We start from the raw sequence: 25,933 nt of genomic DNA, 5'->3' as shown, positions 1-25,933 counted from the left end.
TGTCTGTTTACAAACTTAGCAAGATATAAAACTTTGCTCTTCCCCCTGTTGTCTCTTGTGAATAAGGACTCTTGTAAAGTCCTTTTATATAATGCAGGATGTTCCAGCTCTTGGAGATAAACAAATATCTTGCATTGCATTCTTGCACCCAGTCAAAAAAAGAGTAACTCTGAAGAACCTTGGAGTCATCTGCATTAATTTGAGGCTAATTAAAGGCTCTATTCATATATGCAGTGGCAATTTTTAGTTAATTTCCATAAAGATTGTGGAGTACCTTCCTTGCCTCTAGGTAGCCATGTTGTGAATTCATGTGATGACCGCTTCTAACCAAGTCTCTTGGCTCACCTCTGGTAAGAAGCTCAAGGTAAGAAAGCCAGTCAGTATTGCTGTCAGTCTTATCATGAATAGTGTGATCAAATGCTCTTATAAAGGGGTTGAAACTCAAGTGGGTGTGCACTGAACACAGGGACATCTCTCTGAGGCAATTGTGACTGTTTCTGTTGCTTAACTAGCATCTTAGTAATGTCGTTTTGTTTTTAGCATAACTTCCCACAAACTCACTTCTGTATTATGAAAGTTTGACTGCTTTATGGTGTTGGAATCATTTCTTTGAAAAACATTTTTGTTTAACTGAGTTGTGTTCTGGTTACTTACAGCAACATTTTGAATGCTTGGCAACTGATTCTATCCCCATCATTTTGGGGGTGGGAGGTGCGAAAAGGGTGGTGGGGGGTTGTGTATAGGTCAAGGGAGGGGGCTCTATTTTAATTTTCGTGCTTATTTCTATTTATTTATTTTAATGTAAATCCCTTCGTGCTATGCTTTTATAGGAAAAAGGCTATATAAATAAAGTTTGATTTGATTGTCTATCAGATTTATTTTACAGACTTATTGCAGGATATTTCCGAGCTACATGTTCACACTCTTGAAGCACCTTTATTTTGGCTGTGGATTCAGTAATGGCTTTCTCGATTTCAAGTTGTTCTCTTATTGTCTTCAATTTGCAGTCTTCGATGTCCAGTGCCTGTCTCTGTTTCAGTGATGCTGCTCGTGCAAGCAAAGCCACCCGTTCTGCTTGAGCCTTGTGATGTGCAAATTATACTGATGACACTAGAGGATCTTGATGGACATCTGCTGATAACTGATCCACTGATGCAGGAAACAGATTTTCAAACCATGCGTCACACTTAAAATCCTTTGATTTGTTGAAAAATAGAAACTCTGCCTTATGATTTGGTAAAACGTATACTGGTAACGCCCAAATGTTTATCACTGCGCTGGCTTCTTTAAACAAACTTCTGTTTCATCATCTGGACAAAAACAAGAGGTGAACTTTCTCTCTGTACTAATGTTTTGTTCAACCTATCGTGGCGATCAGCATATGTATCACTTTTCTTTGTCGCTGCAGTCCAGGTCGATGCCGGCTCAGCTGTTACCATGACCACGTATCTAATAGTTTACTTTTTGTGAATAAATGATTTAAACCAAAAAAATAACAAGCTTCAGGCTTCCGCGTCGATCATTAATTTCTGATAACGGACACCACCGGTTATCCTTTACTTGATGTTACTTGACCTCCAATTGATTTTCTGTGGTACATGCACAAACAATGGTCAAAATATTTTAGTTTGACTTGTGTTTTACGGTCGTGAATAAGTTGAATAAAGTTTAAGTTAGTTTACTTTACCTTTTTACTTCTTATTGTGCTCCTTACTGACTTTTTTTTACTTTAGGTTACTTTTTGAAATTAAAACATTTGATTTTACTTTCACCAGAGAACCATAATGGATGAGTAAAAGACCCACATGTGACTCTGGAGCCACACATGTCACAGACCTCTGTTCTCGGGGGATACAGAGACGGCAGCCAGTCTGTACAGACAGTGCTTGACGTGTTTTTATTTTCAACACAACAAAAAACTTGTTTTTAAATTTCACACAGTTCTGCAGGCAGTATGTTAGAGTTTGGGTTTGATTCATATTTCAGACATCCAAAGCTTTCAGTGAAAGCTGCCTTTTCAACTAGCTCATCAGCCCATCAATGAAAGGATTAAATGAATGAGATGCTTTTCTGTCACATCATTAACCACTAATACTTTTATGTGAGATGCAGGGCTGAGCACGCTATCTGCACACGCATGCAGCGTCATGCGCTTCCAGACATCTCCTCAGTTTACTCAGTAAACGTGATTCAGAGCGATGGGAACTCCAGCACTTCCTGCACAAAGACCGCTCTCCTAGACAGACCTAAATAAAACATTCTCCCCCAAAGTTTTGTGTTCTCTGACAAACTGGCGTGTAGCACTGGGTGGTATTATAGGTAAATGCCAACATGCTTTAGACAATAATCTAGGGTAAGTCCCTTGTTGGCTGCTGACCAAACATTCATGCTTAAGTGCACCTGGTTTTGGCAGATTTTCAAAAATGGTCTCAGTTTGAGTATGTCAGTGAAATCCCTTATGACATTTTTTTAAATGGTTTTATTAATTACAGTCACTTTGACTGACGCAGAACTGGAAAGGAAATAAAGAGTTTAAAAAAGGTGGGGGGTGCAGTGTTGAATAATTGAAGGGATAGCCCCCATATGCCCTACCTGTTCTATTCTCATATGGATTAACATTGATTTCATTTGTTTCTGAAACACTCCTATTTCCAGTTCAAATATATCTGTCATCCTGCTTACTGTGTTTTCTTTACACCATGCCTCCAGCAAGAAAGCAAAGGTTAGCCTGATTTCATCTTATGAAATATTAGTCTGACCCCATTCTCAAAGCCCCATGTATTGGTATTTTGCAGCCTTAAGAAGGAGCAGAAATAGAAAAGAGTTGTACAAATGTCCCTCGATTTTTAAAATAACGAAATTACATTTGTGTGACATTTTAAAAAATTCAAAAAATGGTACATGTTTTTTAGATAAACTATGTGAACTGTATCTGCCATAGTAAAAACACAACATGTACAGCTTTTGGGATTACTTTGATTTGTCCAGTTTTCTAAACATTCATAAAATGCAAAAATTAATCTCTGGGTTGTGGGTGGGACTGTTGGTATGGAATTAACCGTGCGCTGATATCCCCTCAATCATCCCTTTGTTTACACTCTCTCCCACTACAGCCCCATCACAACCCCAACCTAACATTACCGGGCAATATCGGAGCCATCCAGCTATACATTTTTAGCCAGATTCCAGCTCAGACAAGGAAAACAAAGACTTACATGGATCTAGTCATCTACAAGTGGTTGCATCAGAATGGAGTTGTAGGGGTTCTTTGTTTTAATGATGTTGTTGTTTTTATGTTGTCTTTGGTCATGTTCTGAGTTGCCCTGTCAGTCACACTGTTTCCAGGTACTGTCCACACAGTCATTTCATTTAATTGCCCTCAGCCTATTGAAGTGTCTGGTTTTCCGATCATCTGCTCTGTTGTGTCACCTTTTAGTCGCTCAATGGGTTTTGTCCTGTTTATTTATTAAATATCCAAGTTTTCCACAATAAGCCTGGTCTCCTGCATTTTTGAGTCCTACACCGCCAACTCTTGACAGGAGCAGAGCAAGAAGCTTGTGGCATGCCCAATATATAATTTGTCACAACTCAAGTCTTTTCCAGACAGCATTTTCTTAATCAGATCTTAATTCACAACAATTTATATGCAGAAAGGCAATTTTAGGCTTACATTTCTTTATAAATGTCATGAGAAAAATGTCTCAAGAAAACACCAAAATCCCATTTTTTCAGATTAAATAATCTTAAAGACTAAATGATCTATTAAAAAAACTACATGCTTCAATACATCTCTGATTTGTTTTTTAACTTATACCATGTGGATGTTAAACTATTTAGTTAACTATAAAACATTAGAAAATGCAAAAAAACGTTTTTAAAGAAGATCTTTCTCCTCTCCTTCTGTCACACTTAATCTAATGGTACACAAACTCAAAACACTGGTGGGGATGAAAAAATTGGTTTAAAGAACTACTTGAATACATAGAGAGTTCAACAAGAAGTAACTGCCAAGAGGAAGAGACAGTGTCAGAGGATGGGCCAAGTTGGTTCTGATCCAATTCCCCTACGATTTTCCAGTTCTGTTTGTGTTTGAATAAGTGCATTTTTCTTGATTTGAGTGTCTGTTGGAACTAACTGGTCACATCCATTTAGGTTTGAGGGGTTGTTTTGATGAAATTCACCTGTCAGAAAAATATTGGCTTCCTTTGCCTTCCATCATATAAGGTTCTTCACTTATATTTCTTTTCTATTACCACTGTCTTCTCTCCTAAAACACAGTTATATCTTCAACCCAACACTGAGATTATTCCTGTGGGGTTATTGGTCACTATTTAGATCAATCATCGGGTTATAGGGGTTTCATTTAAACCCAATAATTGTTTTTTTTTCCTGAGTTAAAATAACCCAGAAAAAAAAGTTTGTCCCTACCCAGTTAGGTGTATTTTGAACTATGGATTTTAAATGCAGTTTCTTAGACTAAACCGTTGTGTTTCTGCATAGGATGAAGAGGCAGTCAAAAGTAGCACAAATGTGTACGTGCAGGTCTGAACGCGTGGAGGCTGGATTTTCAGATTCCACTGCTGATTTATTCACAGAGAAGTAAAACAAATCCGTTTTCATTACCTCAGTGGATTACGTATCTGATCCAAGTGAATGATCATGATCCAAATTCCCTGTAGATTAAGATGAAGAGGATTAAATGCAAAAATCTGAGAATACATAACGTTGCTATTAATTCCTTAATTCAAACCTGTGATCAAAGGAGTGTTTGTGATTCTAAAACAGTGTTTTATTTTGTTTTTATCGTGGAAGTAAAACTCGGGTCAATATTGCTGCAATGACCAGGTTTACGCAAAGAGCGCCTGAAGTTGAGCGCAGCGAGGACGCGCGCGGCTATATCCTGTGACTGGAGGCGTCCTAACTTAATTCACTCCGGAGACCACAGGGAGGTGACGATTTCTCTGCTCTGCAGATTCGTTTTCCCCCTACTCTCTTTGCATTCGCTTAACTGCAACATTTTTGGAACTGAAATTAAAGGAAGACATAATACCTCATCAACAGCTTCAGGAGGCGAGGGAAAACAGATATTCGCGTTTTGATTTTTGTAATTTTTTTGCGCATATGGACAACACAGTCAAGTTTCTCAGAGACTTTCTCAATACCTGCTCTTCTGATGCAAACAAAAAGAAAGGCTGGACATCCTCTTCAGCTTACTTTTTTGTGGTTTAGATAACTAATAACACTGGACAACCGAGACTTGTTTATTTTTTCCTAAATCCCTATTTACTGGATATATTGTTCCATCTTTGTTTTCTTTTTTTTTAATGGAGTGACTTTGTGCGCAAAAGACGATCCCACGTCATTTTTACTTTTGCTTCAAAGGGATTTTTCTGAAGCTTCCCAAGACTCATTAACTGAAGTTCTGGATTTTGACCATCACCTCGAGGTATGCTTCAATGCCCTCGGGAACAAGGAGCGAGATCCAGGCTCCTTGCGTGGACTTTTGCCCTGTCCTGCTGCCTCTGCAGCGGATCTGAGAGGAGATGAGACCCGTGGTCTATCACCTCCTCGCCGGCTGTCTATGCCTGTTACGAACCGCTGCCGAGGTGAGATGAGCCACGAAAATTAATGACTGATCATCTCTACAACTTACTGACAGATTCACGTTTACGCTAAAGTTAGTTATTTTAGAGCAGGGATCTGTAGCCCATGGCAAATATCTTAAGTCTAGTCTGCGTAATTATGCTCACGTTCATTCGGAGTTTATTGAGAAGCTTTTAAATCACGAACTATGATTGCATAATTGATATTCATACCATTTTCGCACCAGTGAGCGCAACTTTTTTCATATTGAACCATGCAGCTTTTCTCACACAGAAGTACCCCCTCCCTGAGGAGCTGCTGGAGCGACTGTCCCGCAGCGAGATCCGAAGCATCAGCGACCTCCAGCGGTTGATAGAGATAAACTCCGTAGGTAAAGCACTGCACTGTCGCATCCCCACTGGTTCTGTGATCCCAAAGGTTTTACGAAGACAAGCAGGGGCGGCTCCAAGATTTATTTTCTGCAGTAGCTTGTGGGTTGCTAAATGACTGTAAGGATTTGCCAATTCGTTTTTACATAAAGTGACATTTCCAAGAAGGATTTAACATGAACGCATATTCATACGATGCTAATAAATACCAGATTCGCATTCATTATCTTGTCAATAGATTGCACTTTTAACTGTCAAAGTCCAAAGAAAGAGAAGGAGATGTTGAAGTTTAGGAAAATAAACAGTAATTTATTTAATTAAATTATTCACACAGAAAAGATCCAGCTTTGTAGCTCTGACCCCAGTGGCGGTTCTACACTAACTTACTCCCTGGGCGAGTAACCCCACAGGCGCCCCCCCCCCCCCCCCCCGCCCCCATACAAAATTTGACAACATCCTGTTGTGTTCCCTATCTTCTTTTTAGCAATTTTACATAAAAAAATGCATGCACTTTCTAGACTCGTATTACAGGGGGGTCAAACTCAGTCACACACGCTTAAGGTTTTGGGCCGAAGAAGATAAACATTTACTGAACACACTAAAGCTAAACTTTTAAACCTTTTAAACTGAACTTTTTTAACATAAATATGCATAAAAACAGGAACACTTAAACCCTAAATAACTTGTTATATTTTGCTCTCCATAGAAATATATTCTGTTAAAATTATACAAATATGAACATGCTGCAGAATAAAACAAAGAAAGCCTGGAAATATTAATAAGAAATTACAATTCAAATATTTCCATTTTTTTTTTTTTTTTTTTTGCTCTTTTATCATTCTTTAGAGCATTTTTTTTTAAAGCTAGACACCTGCTTCATTTTTAGCAATAATTTCTTAATGTGTGACGTCCTGAGTGAGTCTTTGTGAAACATATCAGAGGGATTAGATCTAAAAAAAAATTATTGTGATTAATATGTTTATGTCTTGTAAAACATAAAAGACTAAATCATAGAATTCATCAGTGGGATTACTCCAAAAATATTTGGCATTTCCCTAAATTTGTGCAACACCAACAGTAGAAATCCTCCAAAAAAACTCAATCCATAAAAAATGGTCTGCACCCAGCACCCCTGTTACAGTTTCTGTTTCTTTGCCCTTGTGGTTTGTTTCCTTTTTGTTCTGGCATGTTTTGAGTTTAACTTCTTGTTTTATTTTGTAGGGTTTCCTGTTTCGTTTTTGTTGTGAGTTTTACTTTGGTTCCCCATCCTTCCTGATTGTGTTCACCTGTGTCTCGGTTGTCTGTATGTATTTAAGTCTTGTCATTCCCTTCCTCCTGGGCTGGTCCATAGTATGTTAGTTAGTATGTTAGTCTGCTCTCCCCGTTTCGAGTGTTTAGTGTTTCTAGCCTGCCGTCTGCAGTGGTTTTGGTTTTGTGTCCTTAGTTTTGTAAAGCCCCCGTTCCCCTGCAACCTCCTGCCTCCTCTCGCTCTCTGCGCCTGGGTGCTTCCTCCCTTCTCCCCCCCGTAACAATCCCTCCCCCTCCCCTTCCCTCTGACACACGCGGCTCCGTCTCTATGACGGGAGGCACAGCTGCGGCCCAGAGTTGATTGTCAAATAGAAAATTCTCCCAATCACCTGTTAGTGTGATTCAGCCAGCCACGGGCGAGTTGCGTTCCCCTCTCGAGTTTTTTGACTTATGTTCCAAAGACTACCGCAAAGAGGTGTGGCCGCAAGCATCTTGCAGCAGAGGGCGGTGGTCACGTGTGCGTCGGGTCTGCTGTGTCGGAGCAAAGAATTATGGGAAATAATCCCCATTGCCTGCTTTTGTTGAAAATGGGGTTGAGCACGGGTGTTTGTTCTGCCTAATTCCTTTTCATGTGCCTGTTTTATGTTGTTTCACTCTGAGTTATTTCATCTTTTTTTTTTTTTTTTGCACCATAAGTGTGAAGAGGAAATAGGATGAAGACATTCTTAAGAGTCTGATGTGTCAAACTAAAAGTGTTATGTGTCGGCAGCTGAAGCAATTTCAAATTAAAAGCGCAAATCTTCCTCTATGAATATAGTAGCCTCTTTGAATACAGTAGTACAGCATCGGGCACGGCAAATGCCGCCCCCTATGAAGTGCCGCCCTGGGCGACCGCCCACATCGCCCTTATCAAAAACCGCCACTGTCTGACCCAACTGGGTCGATCTTTATTTAAACCTCTGGCATGGAGTTGTCACTCACAAGTCTCACACGCTGGTCTTTACAAGTAATGACAAAGCATTATCGCCCTCTAGCGGCAGATCCGTTTACTCCAAACAAACAACATACCATATTGTTACATCTTTTCTCTTTTTTGGAAAGCTTATTCTCTTTTGTGTAGTGCTTTACTGAAACTCACATATATGTCAATGTAAATAAAAAATAATCACAACATATAATATCTGAAACAACTAAACCAGTTTACCGTGGCGCAATTCAAAAGTTACAAAAACAAGTGTTTTAACATTTCAGAACTTTTATTTTTATTTTACTCCTCCTCCCATTTTTCTGTTCAGGGGACAAAGTCTTTGTAGCGCAGTGGCTTGTGAATGACCCTACCACTTCTTGTCATTGGCTTCTCAGGGGTTGTTGAGCTTGTACTGACTTTGCTTTGGCACCCTGTGGTTCAACAGTCATTATGACTGTGGATACTGTCGGTGGTACATTGTGAGAACTCCTGAGGTGCCACTCGTTTCTCCTAAGCACTGCACCCAACTTTATTTCAACCTCACAGGACTTGGAGTTGACAGGTATTTTAAAGGACTGAGGTCCTTGGCTGATCGGTTGTAGTAAGCACACTGACGACGTTGATTGTTAAGCAGTGCCTCCTCGGCTTGAAGCACTTTGGGCCTGAGAAAATTGGGTTTGACTGAAAGCAATGTCCTTGCGTGGCAACTCAGCAGCCTGATGCATTGCGATGATATAAAGGTGCAAGATAAGGATCTTGTCCTTTGGCTTTGTGCAACAGTCTCTTAGCCGTCTTAACAACAGACTTCACTTTGCCGTTACTCTGTGGGAAACCTGGGGATGATGTTTGTGTTCAAATTTCCACCATTGGCTGAATCTCTAGAACTCTTTGGAAGAATACTAAAGTCCATTGTCTGAGACTACTGTGTTGGGAATGCCATTGCTAGCAAAATGTGCCTTTAGTATAATTTTTTTTTTTTTTTTTTTTTTTTTTTTTATCACTGTGCTAGATTTAGGGTCTGTGCTAGATTTGGTCTATTTCCCAATAGTTGGAGTAATAGTCAACTGTTAAATGGTAATCTTCGCTGTCTAACTGAAATAAGTCAACTCCCACTTTGGCCCAAGGTCTGTTTGGTATCTCCTGTGGGCGCATTGTTTCCTTCTGTTGTTTGTCATCCACTGACCTGCAGATATCACAATGAGCTAAATGTGTCTTTATGTGGTCGCTCATGCCAATCCAGAGCACCCATTTCCTGGCCTTCCTCTGGCATCCTTCTAAACACAAGATGAGATGAGTGTAGCAGCCTGGTGATGTCTTTCTGGAGTGAAGAAGGAATGACCCCACGGTCTCCTTTAAACCCAATGCCACAATGGTGTGCACATTCTGGAAGAAATGTTCTGCTCAATATGTCATTCCAGAAATTGTCTCAATTTTGCGTCATGGTCTTGGATGGCTGCTGCTTGGTTTTCACCTTGATCTGTAATGAACATATCATCAGCAATAATGTACAGGCCTGGTAGTCTATCTAGAGCTAGGGTCAGTTTCCTCTGGAAAGCCTCAGGTGCTGGACCCATGGGCCACCTATAGCGCCCAAATGGAGTAGCAAAGGTAATCAGGTAACTCGACTCCCCTGCCAGCATGACATGCCAAAATCCATTTCTAAAGTCACAGAATGTGAAGACTTTGACCTTAGACATGTCTGGAAGTACATCCGCAATAGTTGCCAATGGAAAGTGACTCCGTTTAAGGGCATTGTTTAAAGGCTTTGGATCAATGCAAACTCTGGGTTTACTGCTCTGTTTTTGCACAACCACCATTCTACTGATTCAATCAGTGCTACAGTCAGCTAGGGTGATAATACCTATGTGCTCCAAATCCTGTAGCTCCTCCCGTAGCGATTTCATCATGGCGACAGGGGCTCATCGCTTTATATGTGCACTGGCTTCACACACTTGTTCACTTCCATGTTTCCTGTGAACACATCTGCAAAATCTGTTTTAATATGCTTGAATGTCCATCGTCCTATTCTCAGCTTCATAGCTGGCTCTTTTACCAATAGGTGGTACAGTGCAATCTTTGTCTACCCCCCAGAACTCTAACTGGTACAGTTTTTGGTTTCTAGGGTTTCTCAACGTCACTTTACACTTGCCCAGTGGCTTCACTTTGCTACCATTGTACATCACTGACAAAGAGTTTGTTTCATCAAGTTTTACATCTTTGTTTAGCAGTTTAACTACAGTAGTAAGATGCTACATGTGGCTCTGCAATCTATTTTAAATCTGACCATCTCCTTGTCTCAGAGTATGCCTGCAACAGTTCCGTGTCTTTTGCTTTGTTTGAGCTTATAGGATTCACATTTTCCCTTTATACCTCATATCAACACAAAAATATCCTCTAGCTCAGTTTCACATTCTGTTACATGGTACACAGTTTTCTTGTGTGTCAGTGCAGGCTTTGCACTTAGCCTCAAAGTGGCTGTTCTTATTACACTTTTTAATTTCTTCCCAAATGCTAGACATTTTGGTTTGCACCTCTTGTGAGTTCTGCCACAATACCTGCATACCACTCCGTTGTCTTTGTCTCTCTGCTGATGGTGTGTAGCTCCGTCTTCGGTGTGAATTGCCTCCCCTGATGGATCTGCTGGGGCTTTGCAGTTCCAGGATCATTCAGCTGCTCTGCAGAGTTGAAAACAGGTGTCCAAAGTCATGCCCCTTTCTCTCAGAAGGGAAAATGGGGCCATAAAAAAAATTACCATGTACTGTATGTAAAAAGGAATATATATAAACAAAACGAACTGGTAAGACCTTTTGGGAAGACCCCTTACTTTTGTCTCTGAGTCTAGAACTAGGAACAATGAGATGAAAGGCAGCTTAGGGCCTCCTGGAGGACCAGGAAACGGAAGGTCAGACTGGTACCTTAAGTGGTATCTTAAGTCAAAGCTGTGGTTGGCTTAAAAAAAGCACAAAAACAGTGATTATGTCAACGCATTATTACAAAGTCCAGCTGAGCCAAAATTGGCCAAAGATCATGATTTTTTAAAGATATAAAACAATTTAATGTCTAAGACAGACAATCAAATAAAAAAATTGTCTGTCTGTCTGTATGTCTGTCTGTCTATAGCATTAAGAAAATACATTTGATTTAAACGGCCTGCCCTTTTGTGTTTCAGATTCTTTTTTTTCCCAGGATGATTGCAGATGTCTTGTTTTCTTAAACGCTACTTTATTTGCTAATTTGATTGCTCGAAATATACAGTATATATATAGTTTACAGTCTGGCAGCAGCATATATATAATGTGAACCGGAACATGTGTGCAGAATATGGAGTGGAAACCCCAAAGTCAACTCCGTAACTGGTAGAGAATGAGAGAGCAAGGATCCCGTGGGACTTTCAGATACAGTTGACAGGATGGGGAACCAACCAGACAGTAGTGGTGGATAAAGAACAGAGGAAAGCTGGTGTGGTGGATGTGACAGTACCAAGCAGTGGTAACTTCAAGAAGAAGGAGCATGAGAAACTGGAGAAATACCACAAACTGGAAAAAGAGCTGGAAAAAACCTTAGAAGGTGATGGTGACAGTGGTACCTTTGGTAATTGGAGCACTCAGGGCAGTAACCCCCAAACTGGAAGGAGGGGCTACAGCAGATCCCTATAAAAACTTGCACCTGCAAGGTGCAGAGCTAAGAACAGCTGTACAGGACCCTCACGCGGTAGTAGCCCACGAAAGTTTGGCCACCTCTGCTCTATAGATAGGCCTCGTCATATGTTGCTCAAGTTCTTCAAAAGCTACGTTCACACTGGGCATGTGACATGCATTTAGCAAATGGTGCTCACATTAGACAAGCAGGGAGGGGCCTCCTCTTCTTTTTCTACTATTTACTAGTGCATGTCTGCCACCAACAGTTGGAAGAGGCTTGGTGCCAAATGTTGAAATATTGCAAATCTCACGAATCTAGCTCCGGCTTTTTCTTTTTCTTTCACAGCTCTGTCTGTATGTCTGTCTCTCTGTCTATAGCATATAGAAAATATGTGGAAGATTGGTGTCATAATTCTTACCGGGCACAAACTGCAATAATTATTCCTCCTCCATGATCAATTTTCAAGCTGTTGGTACTTCCATTACTTAAAGGGGGACATCTTTCATACATTACTACTAAGTACATATCCCTGATTGGTCAAAGTTCAACCTGGTTTAACTTAGAAGACGAGTTAATGGACGTGCATTTTGTAATTAAAAAAAATATCCATAGCTATGTGTGAATGCAAGAGTTTTGATTTCGGCAGCTCAAAATATGTGTTTACTTGGGTTTACATAGACTTTTCATTATAAGTGGTCGTTTGAACGTGCTTTGCCGGTGGCGGTGTGACCTTAGCTTCAAACCCGCACAGTGAACTCTGTTTAAAATTATTGATCAGGCGTACAATGTTTGTTTTTTTAGTCATTCATTTTTTCCAAATTAATTAACCGATTTCTGTGGCCAATGTATTCTACAGCCAATCTTCATCACCAAATCAGCACTGAAGCTAAGTTAGTGAAGAAGGATTGAGGAAATTTGACAGACACAAACCGGGTGCCTGCATCTGGAGCCCTTCAAATTTCAGCCATTCTCTTAATGCAGCTCTGAAAATCCTCCAGCCTGTGAGGCACAGCTGATTCTTTTTTTTTATTTTTTTCAAGTCTGCTGAGCAGAGCGGTGCCATCATTAATCCTGGCATCATTGAAATGCAAATGAGGAGTGTGACAAGCTCCCTGGCTCGGTGGGGGTCAAGTGACTCTCTTCATTATACTGTTGTCATGCTGCCTATTATTTGTTTGAGAGAAGGGTCCGCAGGAAGGCTGCTGTGTTGTTATGTATAATTCATGCTCAAATTCCTACGTGACAGGACGTGAGAGATAGATGAACAGATGGAAAGAGGGAGATATCAGAGGTGCACTTTGATGTTTTATCAGCACATTTTATGTACAGGCATGCAGGACAAGCTCAGCACCATTATATATCAAAATACAGGATTACAGACTCCTCCTGAAATGTCCCCACTTTCATTTTTTACACATCAAAATATGAATTGTTTAAATTTATCTCATAATACCTCATGGACTTGATTTTTTCTAATTTAGGATCACAAATGCTTTATGCACAACTCAAATATATTTTATGGATCTGCTGGGATCATATGTATTCATACATTAAAAAACAAACAAAAATACAGCTGATTTAAAATACATTCTTACATGATACACATGATCATGAAGGAAAACTTAAGAAAGATCACTTTCTAGGCTGAACCACCAGTGACAAACCATAACTAATTGAATTGACAAAAAACTATTTGGGGTCACAAAGGTCATTTGGGGGTGCAGTGTCCACTGTGTTGAGATTGTATGTGAGATGATAAGGTTCAGAGTTTATTATAGAATGCTTTTACACTAGGATATTCCAAACAAAAGTTTATTGTTTTGGATTGTTAAGTTTGTTAGGACACGTGTAAAAGCTCATCCGAACTCCAGTGCTCTGGTTTACGATCAGTTCTCTGCTCCTCTTTTAACTAAAAAAAGAATTTAGGTCATCATCCATCTGTTCAGATAAGTAATATTAGATGACAAAGCAACAAAACATTCACATTAATTCCCTGTCGAGGCTTGGCAAAAGAAGTTCACAAATGTTTTGCCTTAACAACTTCAGAACACTGACTTAACAAAGCACTCATTTTTTTTAGCTGACGACCACTATCCCATTCCTTAGTTACAACTGCCCTTATGTGTTGATACTGGCTGTCTGTGGGCAAAAAAATGGGCAAACCTGTACAAGGCCGGCAAGTGGCCCACACAAAGATTGTAGAGTGCTCGGTTGGCCCGTAGAGTGAAAATGCTCAGGCACATTTTTACTATGGGCAAGCAGCGGGTGACACTTACACAACATAAGGGTCAGTAAGAGTTAAGTAGGTGAAACACAAGCATGTTGTATGGATTTTTTATTTTTTTAACCCCCCCCTCCCAACCCTGCACACTGTGCAGGGAGCCTGTTAATGTTCTTCAAGTGATAAGTGCATGCCCCGTGGGTGCAGCCTGACTGTTAGAAATGAGGAAATTAGACAATCAAAATGTAGTTTCCTATAGGCATCCAACAGACATTTGCGTATCACCTGCACACCCAGCGCACTCAGTTAGGGGCCAGCACACCTCACTAATACTAGAGTGCTGCGTAAAGCGTACAGCATCACCCATACGTCATAGGTCCATGTAAGTTTCAAAGTCCTTGCAAATACTTCACAATAGACTTACCACATCCTCAACAAAGTTACACGCCATTTGTATGACGTCCCTCAAGGTGGCTGCACAAGCCACAAGGCAGTAAGACTCACCTGTGCTCCTAGGATTCAGACACACCTGTCCATGACCCTCCATGGGCCTGGACAATCCAAAAACCTGCAGCACCTGTACCTGTACAGTGCATTTACGGGTGCATGTGACTAAGGCATGACTTCAGAACAACCTCTTGACACCATAACTTCGCGTGACATCAGTTTAGTTTTAAGCTTAAGTTTTCTTTTCTCATTTGGAGAAAAGCCTGGATTCTTCTGACAAATGTAACCACCATAGCTGAGTCAAAGTAATCAGATTTTTTTTTTTGTGATCAGGATGCAGTTGGTAAGTAGTTTTGTTCATTTAACTGATGATAACATTTCAGGTTTTTTCACATTTCTGTTTTCTTTTAAACTCAAATTCATGATGTGTAATATATTCTGACCAACAAAGATATCATTGCTGTAATTTTTATCTCTATGAATTATTTTGACAAATAAAATTTGTAATGAGAGGCAAAATTCACAACTTTCACTCAAGAAAATTGCAGCTGAAACTACATTGTTACTTGAAGATCGTGGACTCCTCAGAGTATGAGTGTTTGAGACACATAAGCACCTGTGGTGCTAACGCTTTTAGCTTTTTGTTATGACTCTCTACAGAGAACGAGGTGATCGAGGAGACCAAACAGAGCTTCCACAAGGACTTCTCTCACAGTTTTCCTGATCAGAAAAAAAATCACTCACACACAAGACAAAGAAGAAGCACCGGTAATCAACACAAACTTACTTTTTGTGTGGACTATCTCATTATCTCAATAAAATCATATAAAATATTGAAATATGTGTTACAGTTTCCTCTCCATAATCCAGTTTTGATGATTTATCTGTCTGTTCATCTGCAGTGGTAGAAGAGGCCTTACCTGCAGTTTGCAAAGTGCGCACAACCATTTATGAGATTCCCAGAAGCCAAGTGGATCCCACTTCAGCCAACTTCATCATTTGGCCTCCCTGTGTGGAGGTGAAGCGCTGCACTGGCTGCTGCAACACAAGCAACATGAGATGCCAGGTGGCGCGCAAACACTACCGTACAGTGAAGGTATAGCAGAGCCCTGCATCTGTTACTAAAATGTATCTCATGATCCCCGCTTCAGTCTTATCTGAATGAGTTTGTAAATTTGTCAGACCCGTTATTTATGATTACTTTCAGTAAATTTACATGAATGAGTATTGCTAATAATTTTGCAGACTGTTTGACAAAAGTTTCAGTTCTTTATCATTTTAAAACAACAACTGCAGAAACTTGACTCTAAAAGGGCACACAGCCATTTAAGCCTCCTGTTATGTTGCGGGTCAAATTGACCCGTTTTAAAGTTTGAACATCTAGGAAAAATAGTTAAAAGTATTTTTTCCACATGAAACTTCTTCTGCTTGCCTTAATTAGTGTATTCAACATATATTATGAATTTGGTTCATCTCACATATTTGCAACCCCCCCCCCCCCCTGCATGTATATATCACATAGATACTGTTCGGGTCAATTTGACCCGGCAGTCAAACTGGAGGTACAAGGATGTCTTATTATAAGTAGTTTTGCTTTCTTTGCAGCTGTGAGACATATTTCACCCCAATCACACACATAGATACACACACACACACACACCCACACACACACACACACACACAGGTACCTAGGTGTTATGACTTTTGATAGGAACCATTTATGTTCTCGCAGGAAAACTCAACCCACATTCTGCGGACACTCAACAGGGGAGGGACAAAACATATAAAAGATTCTCCTTCCAACATCACACAGGCAGAGCTTTACAAAATGAGCAGCAGAAGCAGAAAGATGACAGTCCAGGAGGCTCTGGAAGTCATTACTGATCATGATCAGAAGAAGACTATCTTGAGCTAAATTCTGATTCTAATGATACTGATTTTGAACCAGATGAGGGAATTGCTATTCCTGTTCCTCCAGGCAAGACATTCATGTCAAAGAAGGATGAAGTACATTGGTCTTCATCCCCAAATATGCGTCAGACAAACCTGTCTGCAGAAAACATAATAAAGACAGTGCCAGGGCCCACTAGGATGGCAGTGACTCATGTGACCATGTCAATTCAGTTCAATTCAATTTAATTTTATTTTATTTGTATAGCCCAAATTCACAACAACAGTTGTCTCAATGGGCTTTGTATAGGTTATTGAAAAAGTAAAACATAAAATCGCGGTAAGGGAAAACTCCTAAAAAAGACGGATTCCGGAAAAAACGAAGAAACCTCAGGGGTGCCCACATGAAGGAGGGATCCTCCCCCAGGACGGACAGGCGATAACCACAACTCATAGAGAAGAATTGATTTATCTAATTCTACAACTACATATTTAAAGTCTAGCAGACGAGCTTCATTCAGATGGACTTGGGGGGACGGCCGGGGGCGTGGAGTCGAGCCGGAGACAGGATCCAGGTCAAGACAAGCATGACCTGTGCAAAATGTGCAGAATTAATTTGGACAAAGCACAATGCGATGACTGATCAATCTTGTGCTGTGTATATGTACAGACACACACACACAACTTCATATTGCAATTGCTTGTCTGTTGTATTGTGATTTTGTTTTTTTCTGGTTCACAGTGCATGTATGTAAAACAAAATTTTAAGATTATATTTCAATGTTATGTAAAACTATTGTATTTTATATGGTGGTCTTTTAAAAGTAATACAGTAGTGAAAAATTTGAAAAAAGTTTGAACATGTATATTTTTAAGAAAAACGAGTGAATTATCTAATAATTGAACCACTTCCTGTTAGAGGTAAGGAACACCATTTCACTAAGTTTTGATAGAATAATTAGTAATGAAGTTAGTAATGAAATATTTACACTGCTTGTTAGGATTTTTTGGGTTTCAGACATATTTTAATTAATAAAACCTTCACCGGGTCAAATTGACCCAGGAACATAATCTCTGCTCCTCACAAACGAACATAACAGGAGGGTTAACAAATCATCGACTCTTCTCAGTCGGACAATTATGTATATTATGAGTGGCTGTGATATTGATTGAGAGCCTTGCAGCGACACATTTAGAAACAGAATTGCTTCCTCCATCGCTGGAACAGAGACAATATAAACCAGTAAACTAAATCACGTTCATGGTCATAAGTTGCCAATGTTAGATAAGCCAAGACCGGTGTGTGTGAGTGTCTGTGTGTGTGAGGGATAGTGATGCTAGTCATAATCAATTATTTGCTGAGGCTACCTGATCTTTTTCAGTGTTCTAGTACCTCAGGAAATGTTGGTCCCTAGAACTAATGACAAAATTGGTACACACAGGATATTGAAACCAGTATGTGTGTGAAGGGATGTGTGTGTATGAGTGAAAGGGACAGTGTTCTATTACTGATTTGATCAACAAACCGGTGGAAGTCTGGCTGGAAAATGACATAAATGATAGCACAAATTAGTTAGTTATTATTTTTCGTTTATAAAGTTATTATTCAATTACATTGTATAACAAGATCTACAACTAATATATTTAGTTGGTTAAAGGATTCTGGACAGCCTTTGTCAAAAAAGAAGAAAAGGAATTTCCAGGTGTCGAAGAAATGGAAAGTAATAACAGTAGTACAGTAAAAAAGAAGCTAGGTCTTAGGGTGGTGTTGTATTTAGGAAGAACAGAGGAAAGAAAGAAGTGAATTTGTTTTTCTGTTCTTTGCTATCCTGAAACTCAGTGTGAGATGAAAGGACCTGTTCAGTCTGCTTACAGAGGAAATCAAAAATAAAGTAACTCACATGAGCTGAGATTGAGCATTCGGAGGGTCAGGACTGCAACTGCAGTAACATGCAGCCAGAGGGAAAACTGCAAGACTGAAGCCGAGTATTCATGTCCATGTGAGGAGGAAAGAGCAGAAGATAATAACTTCATTGTCTTATCTGTATCTACAGAAACATCAATCCCAAGATGAGAGCATGTATCTCAGAGTTTTGCTATACATATTTTTTTCTTTTGATTTTAGGAGAAGTTGGCACCACAGGTGTTGCAGTCTCAGTGTCTTGTGGTTTTCCAGATGCATGAGCCGCTACAGACTACAAAATGTTGCTCCACCTTGTGTACGCTATGGTGTTTTCTTTGAAATGCTAACAGCCGGCTATAGTCAGTCCATTACTCAGCTGGATTTCCTGAAGACTTTGTCTAGATTTCTTTTCTTCAATCTGCTACTGCAGACCTCTCTAAAAAAATAGCTGATGGAACCTTAGAGTCATAGAGAATTGTCGGGGGTTGTAGTGACATGCTCTGCTTCTGGTGGTAATTGGTACAAAGGACTCAATATTATCCTATATGGCCTTACATAGTTTTTGTAATCTCTTAATTATAAATTTGTTAGCACCAAGAAATTAATTTTAAAGCACTGACGTCATCGCCCCGCCTCCCCGCTGGAAATGCTTTTTCGAATTGAATATTGCATTAATGTTCGCAGGGTGGATGTGAAAACGCAAATGCAATCCCCCCTTTGCATCTTCGTTATAATTATGACACAGAAAAAGTGGTTTTAAAGTAGAAAAGGAAAAAGCATTTTAAAGTATTGACTTTTCATTTTAATTTTGAGTCATTTGATGCGGTTACATTTTGAAAATTAAAAAGCATTTCTGTTAATCCATTTTAATTGTCAAATTAGACATTTCTAAATGAATTTTGCTACACATTTACCAGAGAAACTTTTGAAAATGAAATGTCAAATACCATTTTCATTATCATTTTAATTAAATGACAGAATAAGCGGTGTTGACGAAGAAAATGAAAAAGCATTTTGAAGGATTGATTTTTCATTTAAATTTTGAGTCATTTGATGCAGTTTCATTTTGAAAATGAAAAAGCTTTTCTGGTTTTGACTTTTATTTTTAATTATGCTACAAAATCGCTTCCATATTTCTCAAGCCTTTCAGTGTCAGGTACTGGGGCCAGGGCGGTTTGGTTAGGCTTTTGTTTTTTCACTTCCGGGTTTACTGGGCTTTGATTTGGTGTTTCCGGTTTTTGTGCCATTCTCGTTCTCGCGGTCTTTACGTTCTGTCATTATTTACATCTGTTGCAAATCACGCTGAAAAGTATTTAACCTGTGTCTCCCCTGTCCTCATCACGGGACCGTTTTGCTTACTTTGTTTGTGGTTGTTCAGCTTCGAGCAACTATTTACGTCTACGATCTCCTGCATGCGTCCTGTGCTTGTGTCCTCACCTGCAAGTCCTGACATTCAGAGTAAACTACATCCAGATATATGATAATATGTTACCTTTGGCGAACTAAAGAACCTTTTTTAATGAAATCTTGGTTATTTTCATTAGCTATTTTCTGACCCAGAAGTAATACGACTCGATCTTGATTTCCTGGGATTACAAAAGGACTTGAAAATGCATGTAAAAAAAAAAGAATACCTTTTATAAAAACTACTTTAAAAAGAAAACCAAAGAGGCAGAAAAAAATACAAAAATGAATTAACGCAGATCATTAGAACAAGTAGGAAGGAATATTATGGAAAACGTTTAGAGACAAATAAAAGTAATATAAAAAAAAGCATAGAGGTAACAAGAAAAACACTTAGCCAAAATATTTTTCTTCTTCTCATTCCCTTTTTGTTGTTTATATAATTTTGTCTCATTTTGTCGTTTTACACTCATTTTCACTTTCTGAAATGAATATTATTAACTTGAACTTGATTTCTAGGGTTTTGCCCCTTGTGGTGCTGCCAATTTCATGATGTCAACCTAGAGCCTCTATCACTGATTGCAAATGGTGGATCTTTTCTATTAGCAATTGTGGGTTTTTTTCAATTTTTTTTGTAATAGTATGATTAAACAGTTGGAAAGATATATTAAAAAACTTGAATTTTGGCTTAAACGCTTTTATGTAAAGCTCCCCAGTGGTGTAGTGTTGCTTCACAGAGTGAAAGATCTGGTTTGAGTCCTGGCTGTGTCCTTTCTGTGTGTGGTTTGCATGTTCTCCCTGTGTAGGTACATCTTCTCTTGGTGCTCCAAGTCCAAATTTATGCTTCAGAGGTTAATTAATGACCACATTGTTTCCCCAGGTGTGAATGTGTTCTGGTGATGGACCAGCAAACTGTCCCGGGTGTAAACCCCAGCAATTGCTGGGTAGAATCAAGCTACCCTCATGGCTTTACAGAAAGTGTAATAGTGAAGTAGAGTTCCTGTTCAACAGCAAACTTCATGTCTTTAGAAAAAACTACTAGAACACCCTTGTTTTCTTGATCAATTTTTGGGGGAAAAAACACTATCTTAGATGGCAGATGTTTGCATTTTTCTTCACAGATAAGTACCACTAGTTACGCCATCATCTGGACATCCAGATGTTCACAACTTTTGCAATGGCATATCAAGTGACCTTTTATTTTATCCTCGCTGCGTTTACTAGGATTTCCTGTCCTAAATCTCTGTCCTGTTTGTGTGACAGGTGGCAAAGGTGGAGTACATACGGCGGCGGCCAAAGCTGAGGGAGGTGCATGTGAAGCTGGAGGATCACGTAGAGTGCATGTGCATAAACAAACTTTTCATCAACTCCAACACAGACACAGACAATGGTGAGCATGCAGTTGTGTGTGTTTAAGTGCAAACATGTGCACTAAAGGCTGCGGCTTCTTTTGCTCCTGAGGCCCTCTCTCTCCTTTTTGAAAAAGGGTTGACCGACACAACTGATAACAGATCTGAGCTCTTTATGTTGCTTCCACTTTGTCTTTGGTGCCTCAGGGTAACATTCCCAGGCTGCATTCCCCTAACAAATCCCACACGAAGATTTACAGCTTCTTTTCCAAACTCACATTTGATTTCTGCAGTCTTTAAATGCATAGCAATCAAACACCTCTTTGTGTGTTTCCTGGACCTGCTGAGTGGTTGTCATTTTAATTCAGTCTTCTGTTGAATAGGTATCAGGTGAGGGAAGGACACTTGAGTCAAACGCACAAGAGGAGCAAGTTGAAAACCGGATTCAAGAAATAACTGACAGAACTTCTTTACTAACTTGTGACAAGTGAAGTGTTTTATGGAGCGAATGTTGGCACAAGATCGACAAAAGGTTGATGAGGAATAAATGACTCATGTGGACCTCAACTACAGCATCAGATACACAGACTCTGATATGGATCCAAAACTCTGACAATTCCTCGACGACAGGAAAACGCCTTTTCGAAATAAAAACAAAGCTGACATTGATTTCTGATGTCAACGAACTCATTATGGGCATCTTGTTCCTTCACCAGAGGATTAACCACTCAGTGACTCGGATTAGAAACTGACTGAAATCCTTTCTTTACACAGTTTTTTGGATTTAAATTTTTTGTACTCCACTCCAACAAATGCATGTATAATTTTTTTAATAACTTTTCATTTTCTATCATTCTGACAGTATGTTTTTTGCATATTTTATGGAGGTGGATCCTCTTGGCAGATAGAGACACTAATAAAATATTTATAAAAACAATGATGGTATGGTATGAAGGCGATTCTGCGCTAAGTGTCTCATCAAAAACACAATTACCAAGTTTAAAAAAACAACTAAAATGTTTAGATTTAAAAGCCAGTCAAGGTCAAAAGTATCTTAAATGTTGTTGCTTTTCTGTTCTCTGACTTTATTTGAAAACTAAATAAAGTTGGACAATGTGGAAGAAAACCAAACATTAACCCCTTAATGATGAGACTGTCTAAGCAAGCATAAAGGCTGTTTTTAACAATTGTGCTATCCTAAGCACTTTAACATTGGGAGTGGGGTCATCTAGACCCACTAGACAGTGCGCTGAACCTTTTTCTTCAATGATTTGTGATCTTCACTGGTGTCCATGGATTACATGAAATCTTTCCACCTTTATCCACCTTTGTCATGGTAGAAATAACACGTCAATGTAAGGGTGGGGTCATCTAAGAAAGCACAAGGATTAAATGTTATTTTACGCAATTGTTTAAACACTTTATACTAATATTTACATTTTTAAATATTTATATGGGCCCAGCACTAGCAGTAAATTGCTATTATATGAAATCTTAAAAGCTAAGAATCAGTTTTTAACTTTTTGGGGACCCACATTTTGGAAAATAGTTTTTTTTTTTTTTTTTTCAAATGAGGGGTCAAACAAAATCGATATCAACAGTGGGTTGCTTGGAAAACAAAAAACAACGACAAGTGTATTGATGTCTTTGAAGATAAACACTCACTCACCAGCGACTTTATTAGGTACCAGGTTGGATCTCCTTTTGGCTTTTAGAACTGCCTTACTCCTTGGTGGCATAGATTCAACAAGGTACTGGAAACATTCCTCAGAGACTTTAGTCCATATTGACATGACATCATCACACAGTTGCAGCAGATTTGTCGGCTGCATATCCATAATGCCAATTTCCCATTACACCTCATCCTAAAAGTGCTGTATTGGTACTGTATTGACATGGCGTGTTACCCTGCTGGAATAGTCATCAGAAGATAGGTACACTGTGGTCAGAAAGGGTTGGACATGGTCAACAACCATACTTATGAAAGCTGTGGTGTAACAATGCTCAGTTGGTACTAAAACGCCCAAGGTGTGCTAAGAAAATATCCCCCACACCATTAGAAGTGTCACACAAGATGAAATTCTCCACTTTACGTATTGATACTTTCTTTAAAATGAAAGTAACTGAAGACAAGTCACTCCTCCAAAAACCTCTAGGGGGACTGGTTACTGAAACAGGACTATCCTCATTAATTCCAATGTAAAAGGGTCTCTTTAATACAGTCTACCTCTAATTTTTGTACAAATGGGGGGCAAGTGTAACTTTGTAACTGACAGGTGAAGAAAAAAATCCTTGGCTTCTTGTTGGTTTTTACAGTGTGCACTTGTTCTTAAAAACTAGATTATGTTGATTTAATTTCATCTCAAAATAGAGACAACCACGGAACCAAATACTGACTTCAGTTTGGTTAGACTGTGTGTAGGGTAACCACAATTAACAAACTATCATTTGGTTGTTCTCTTAACTTAATTTTATGGGCTGCTTCCAGTGATGCTAAAACTACTGATTTCCCCCTGACCAGACCAACAGGTGTTGTTCTCCTAAGAGACAGTAACACATTTCCTCAAAAGGTATATCTTACACATGTTCAGCTTTGTGTTGCTGTTTAAAAAATAAAAAGCTTCAAAAAAGTCTCAACATTTTCAAAGATGCAAAAGACAGAAACTTGATCCGACAGCTTGCCTGGAAGTGGATGGATCACAGGACCTTTCTGTTTTTCTTGTTGTTAGAACAAAAGCTGCTTTTTAACCAACTGCTTTTTCTTACTGTCTGCTATGTGCATAACAGAGACTTGTCATAAATTTGAATCTCCCAAAACAGCATTTTTAAATATATTTAACAGCTACATAAATGTTTAAATACACTATACATTTTCTGAATCCCTTACATAACCTGGGTAAAAATGAATTTTAAATTTCAATTTGAGTTTTTGTCAGATAGCTAAAATTGTCATAATTTCAAGATAATGTAATTCTGTTCTTTTCATAAGATAAACCAGGAGGAGCAGTCGTAATGCAAGAAACTTTTCTTAACCCTTGTGCTATCTTAGATGACCCCACCCTTACATTGACATGTTCTCCCTACCATGACAAAGGTGGATAAAGGTGGAAAGATTTCATGGAATCCATGGACACCAGTGAGGATCACAAATCATTCAAGAAAAAAGGTTCAGCGCACTGTCTACTGGGTCTAGATGACCCAACTACCAATGTTAAAGAGCCTAGGCTAGACAAGGGTTACGGGAGTTGTTTGTTGTGTTGTGTGAACCAAACAGTTGTAGAACAGCTAAATATTTCCTGTCTGGAACCTCTGAAGCTACTTGTGCACAAAGAACATTTTGTTAATAACACTGCACACCCTTTAAGCGTATAAAACAAAACACATCACATCATTATTTTACATTTGTGCAATTCAAAATGGGATTTATTAAATATAATGAATTTCCTTTCATCACCAGTTGGACATAAAAACAGCTTCAAAGTCAAAAACAACTGTGGTTTTGAAGCTAATGATGAATTGATGCTTTGTAATGATCAGAGAAGCCACAATGACAAAACAATAGACTTAATTCCTGTAAAAAGTTGGTTTCTTAATATAAACGTGATTATTATAACATGCTAGTGCTTGAATTGGTACTGAAAGATATAATAGGATGCATTTATTATATTTTATATTAAATCTAATCTTTAAAAAAGGAACATTGTTGGTTCCAAACGTAACAGCATGTTTGCAAAACCCAAGATTCGGCATTAAAGTGTCAAATCAACTGCCTTGCTAAATACATTTAATTCAAAAATTAACTCTGCTCTATACTCCTTTATTACATTGTTTTATATCTTGTTTAACCTTCACCTATAGGAAAGACATTTAGGTGTAGCCACAGCTCAGTAGCTTTTGCTGTCTTTATTTGACGAGTTCCAAAAAAAACATGAAAAATACTCATCATCATGATTCAGATGCAGAAAAAATGCTCCAGTAACCATCAGAACCATAGCTGCTTTGTAATATTCCACAGACAGAAATGTCAAATTGATTTAGCCCCAACCGGGGCTAAAGTCAAATCTCTGGTGGGATTGTTTCAAACCCTTGTAGGAATCCTGCAAACCTTTTTTTGGACTTCAACTCATGGTTCCATGCAGATGCAGCAAATCTAAAACAGCCCAGTGTGTTTTAGACACTAAATATTTCCAATGACATGCTTTGACAGCTGACTGCCTTTCCTTTAAACTGAGATCACTTTGCATCCCCTACCTTCCTGGCACATTGTTTTTGGAAAAGTTGGTATAACTCATGTGTAGGCATTGGCCAGAGGTGTAACCAGAGGGAATACTTGGTGCAGACACAAACATTTCATCAGTTAGCAGTCTTGTGTAAGCTGCACAAAGAGGACATTGTTAAAAAAGCTTTGGTTTTTAGATCCCATGCTGTCATTTCATCTGTTCCCAGCTAAGAAATTCAACAGGTCAATGCATAAAACAGGCCGTATCACATGGATAAAAAGCACTGAAAAACAGTTGAGAGGGAAACAAGAAGAGAGGAGACAGATGGGGATAAGTGTACGTAACAGGGTCTGCAAAGCGAGAGAAGGGAAATGAAAACAGATAGGATGGAATACAGTGAGTTTTCCTGTGTGTGCGTAGAGCAGTGTGGTGTGTCTTTGTTATGTGGCGGGATAAAGAACGGGTTTGTGTGCGTGAAACTGAGAGAGAAACTCCATCTCCCTAAAGCTCAGCTAAGCAGATTAAAAACAGGCTAGCTAAAATGTTGAACGCTCTGCAGGTCAAACACAACCTGATATAAACGGATGGAAAGCCAACTCCCCCCTCTATCTGAGGATTTACGATTTGATTACCAAACTACTGTATTTCTATGCTCTGCCATTAAGAAGCTGAA

The 25,933-nt window shown here is 39.1% G+C and overlaps 1 protein-coding gene across 1 annotated transcript; it reads left to right on the top strand.

Annotated features, from left to right (window-relative positions):
* Positions 1-4,913: 4,913 nt before the first annotated feature.
* Positions 4,914-22,214, top strand: LOC101171139 (platelet-derived growth factor subunit A-like). Its single transcript, XM_011478243.3, has 6 exons — positions 4,914-5,606; positions 5,878-5,974; positions 15,155-15,262; positions 15,397-15,590; positions 20,955-21,081; positions 21,424-22,214. The coding sequence occupies exons 1-6, from the start codon at positions 5,544-5,546 to the stop codon at positions 21,432-21,434; spliced, it is 600 nt and encodes a 199-aa protein (XP_011476545.1). The 5' UTR covers positions 4,914-5,543; the 3' UTR covers positions 21,435-22,214.
* The last annotated feature ends 3,719 nt before the right edge of the window (positions 22,215-25,933 follow it).

This window comes from Oryzias latipes, chromosome 1 (genome assembly GCF_002234675.1).
Source record: "Oryzias latipes chromosome 1, ASM223467v1".
Lineage (NCBI taxonomy): Eukaryota > Metazoa > Chordata > Actinopteri > Beloniformes > Adrianichthyidae > Oryzias > Oryzias latipes.
This window is presented reverse-complemented; position numbering and strand designations above follow the sequence as displayed.

Excerpts from the sequence above, each read along its gene's own strand:
- LOC101171139 (XM_011478243.3), top strand. The coding sequence starts at position 5,544 with ATGAGACCCGTGGTCTATCACCTCCTCGCCGGCTGTCTATGCCTGTTA. Across the intron at positions 5,607-5,877 it reads TGTTACGAACCGCTGCCGAG|AAGTACCCCCTCCCTGAGGA; the intron begins GTGAGATGAGCC and ends TTTCTCACACAG. Across the intron at positions 5,975-15,154 it reads GATAGAGATAAACTCCGTAG|AGAACGAGGTGATCGAGGAG; the intron begins GTAAAGCACTGC and ends GACTCTCTACAG.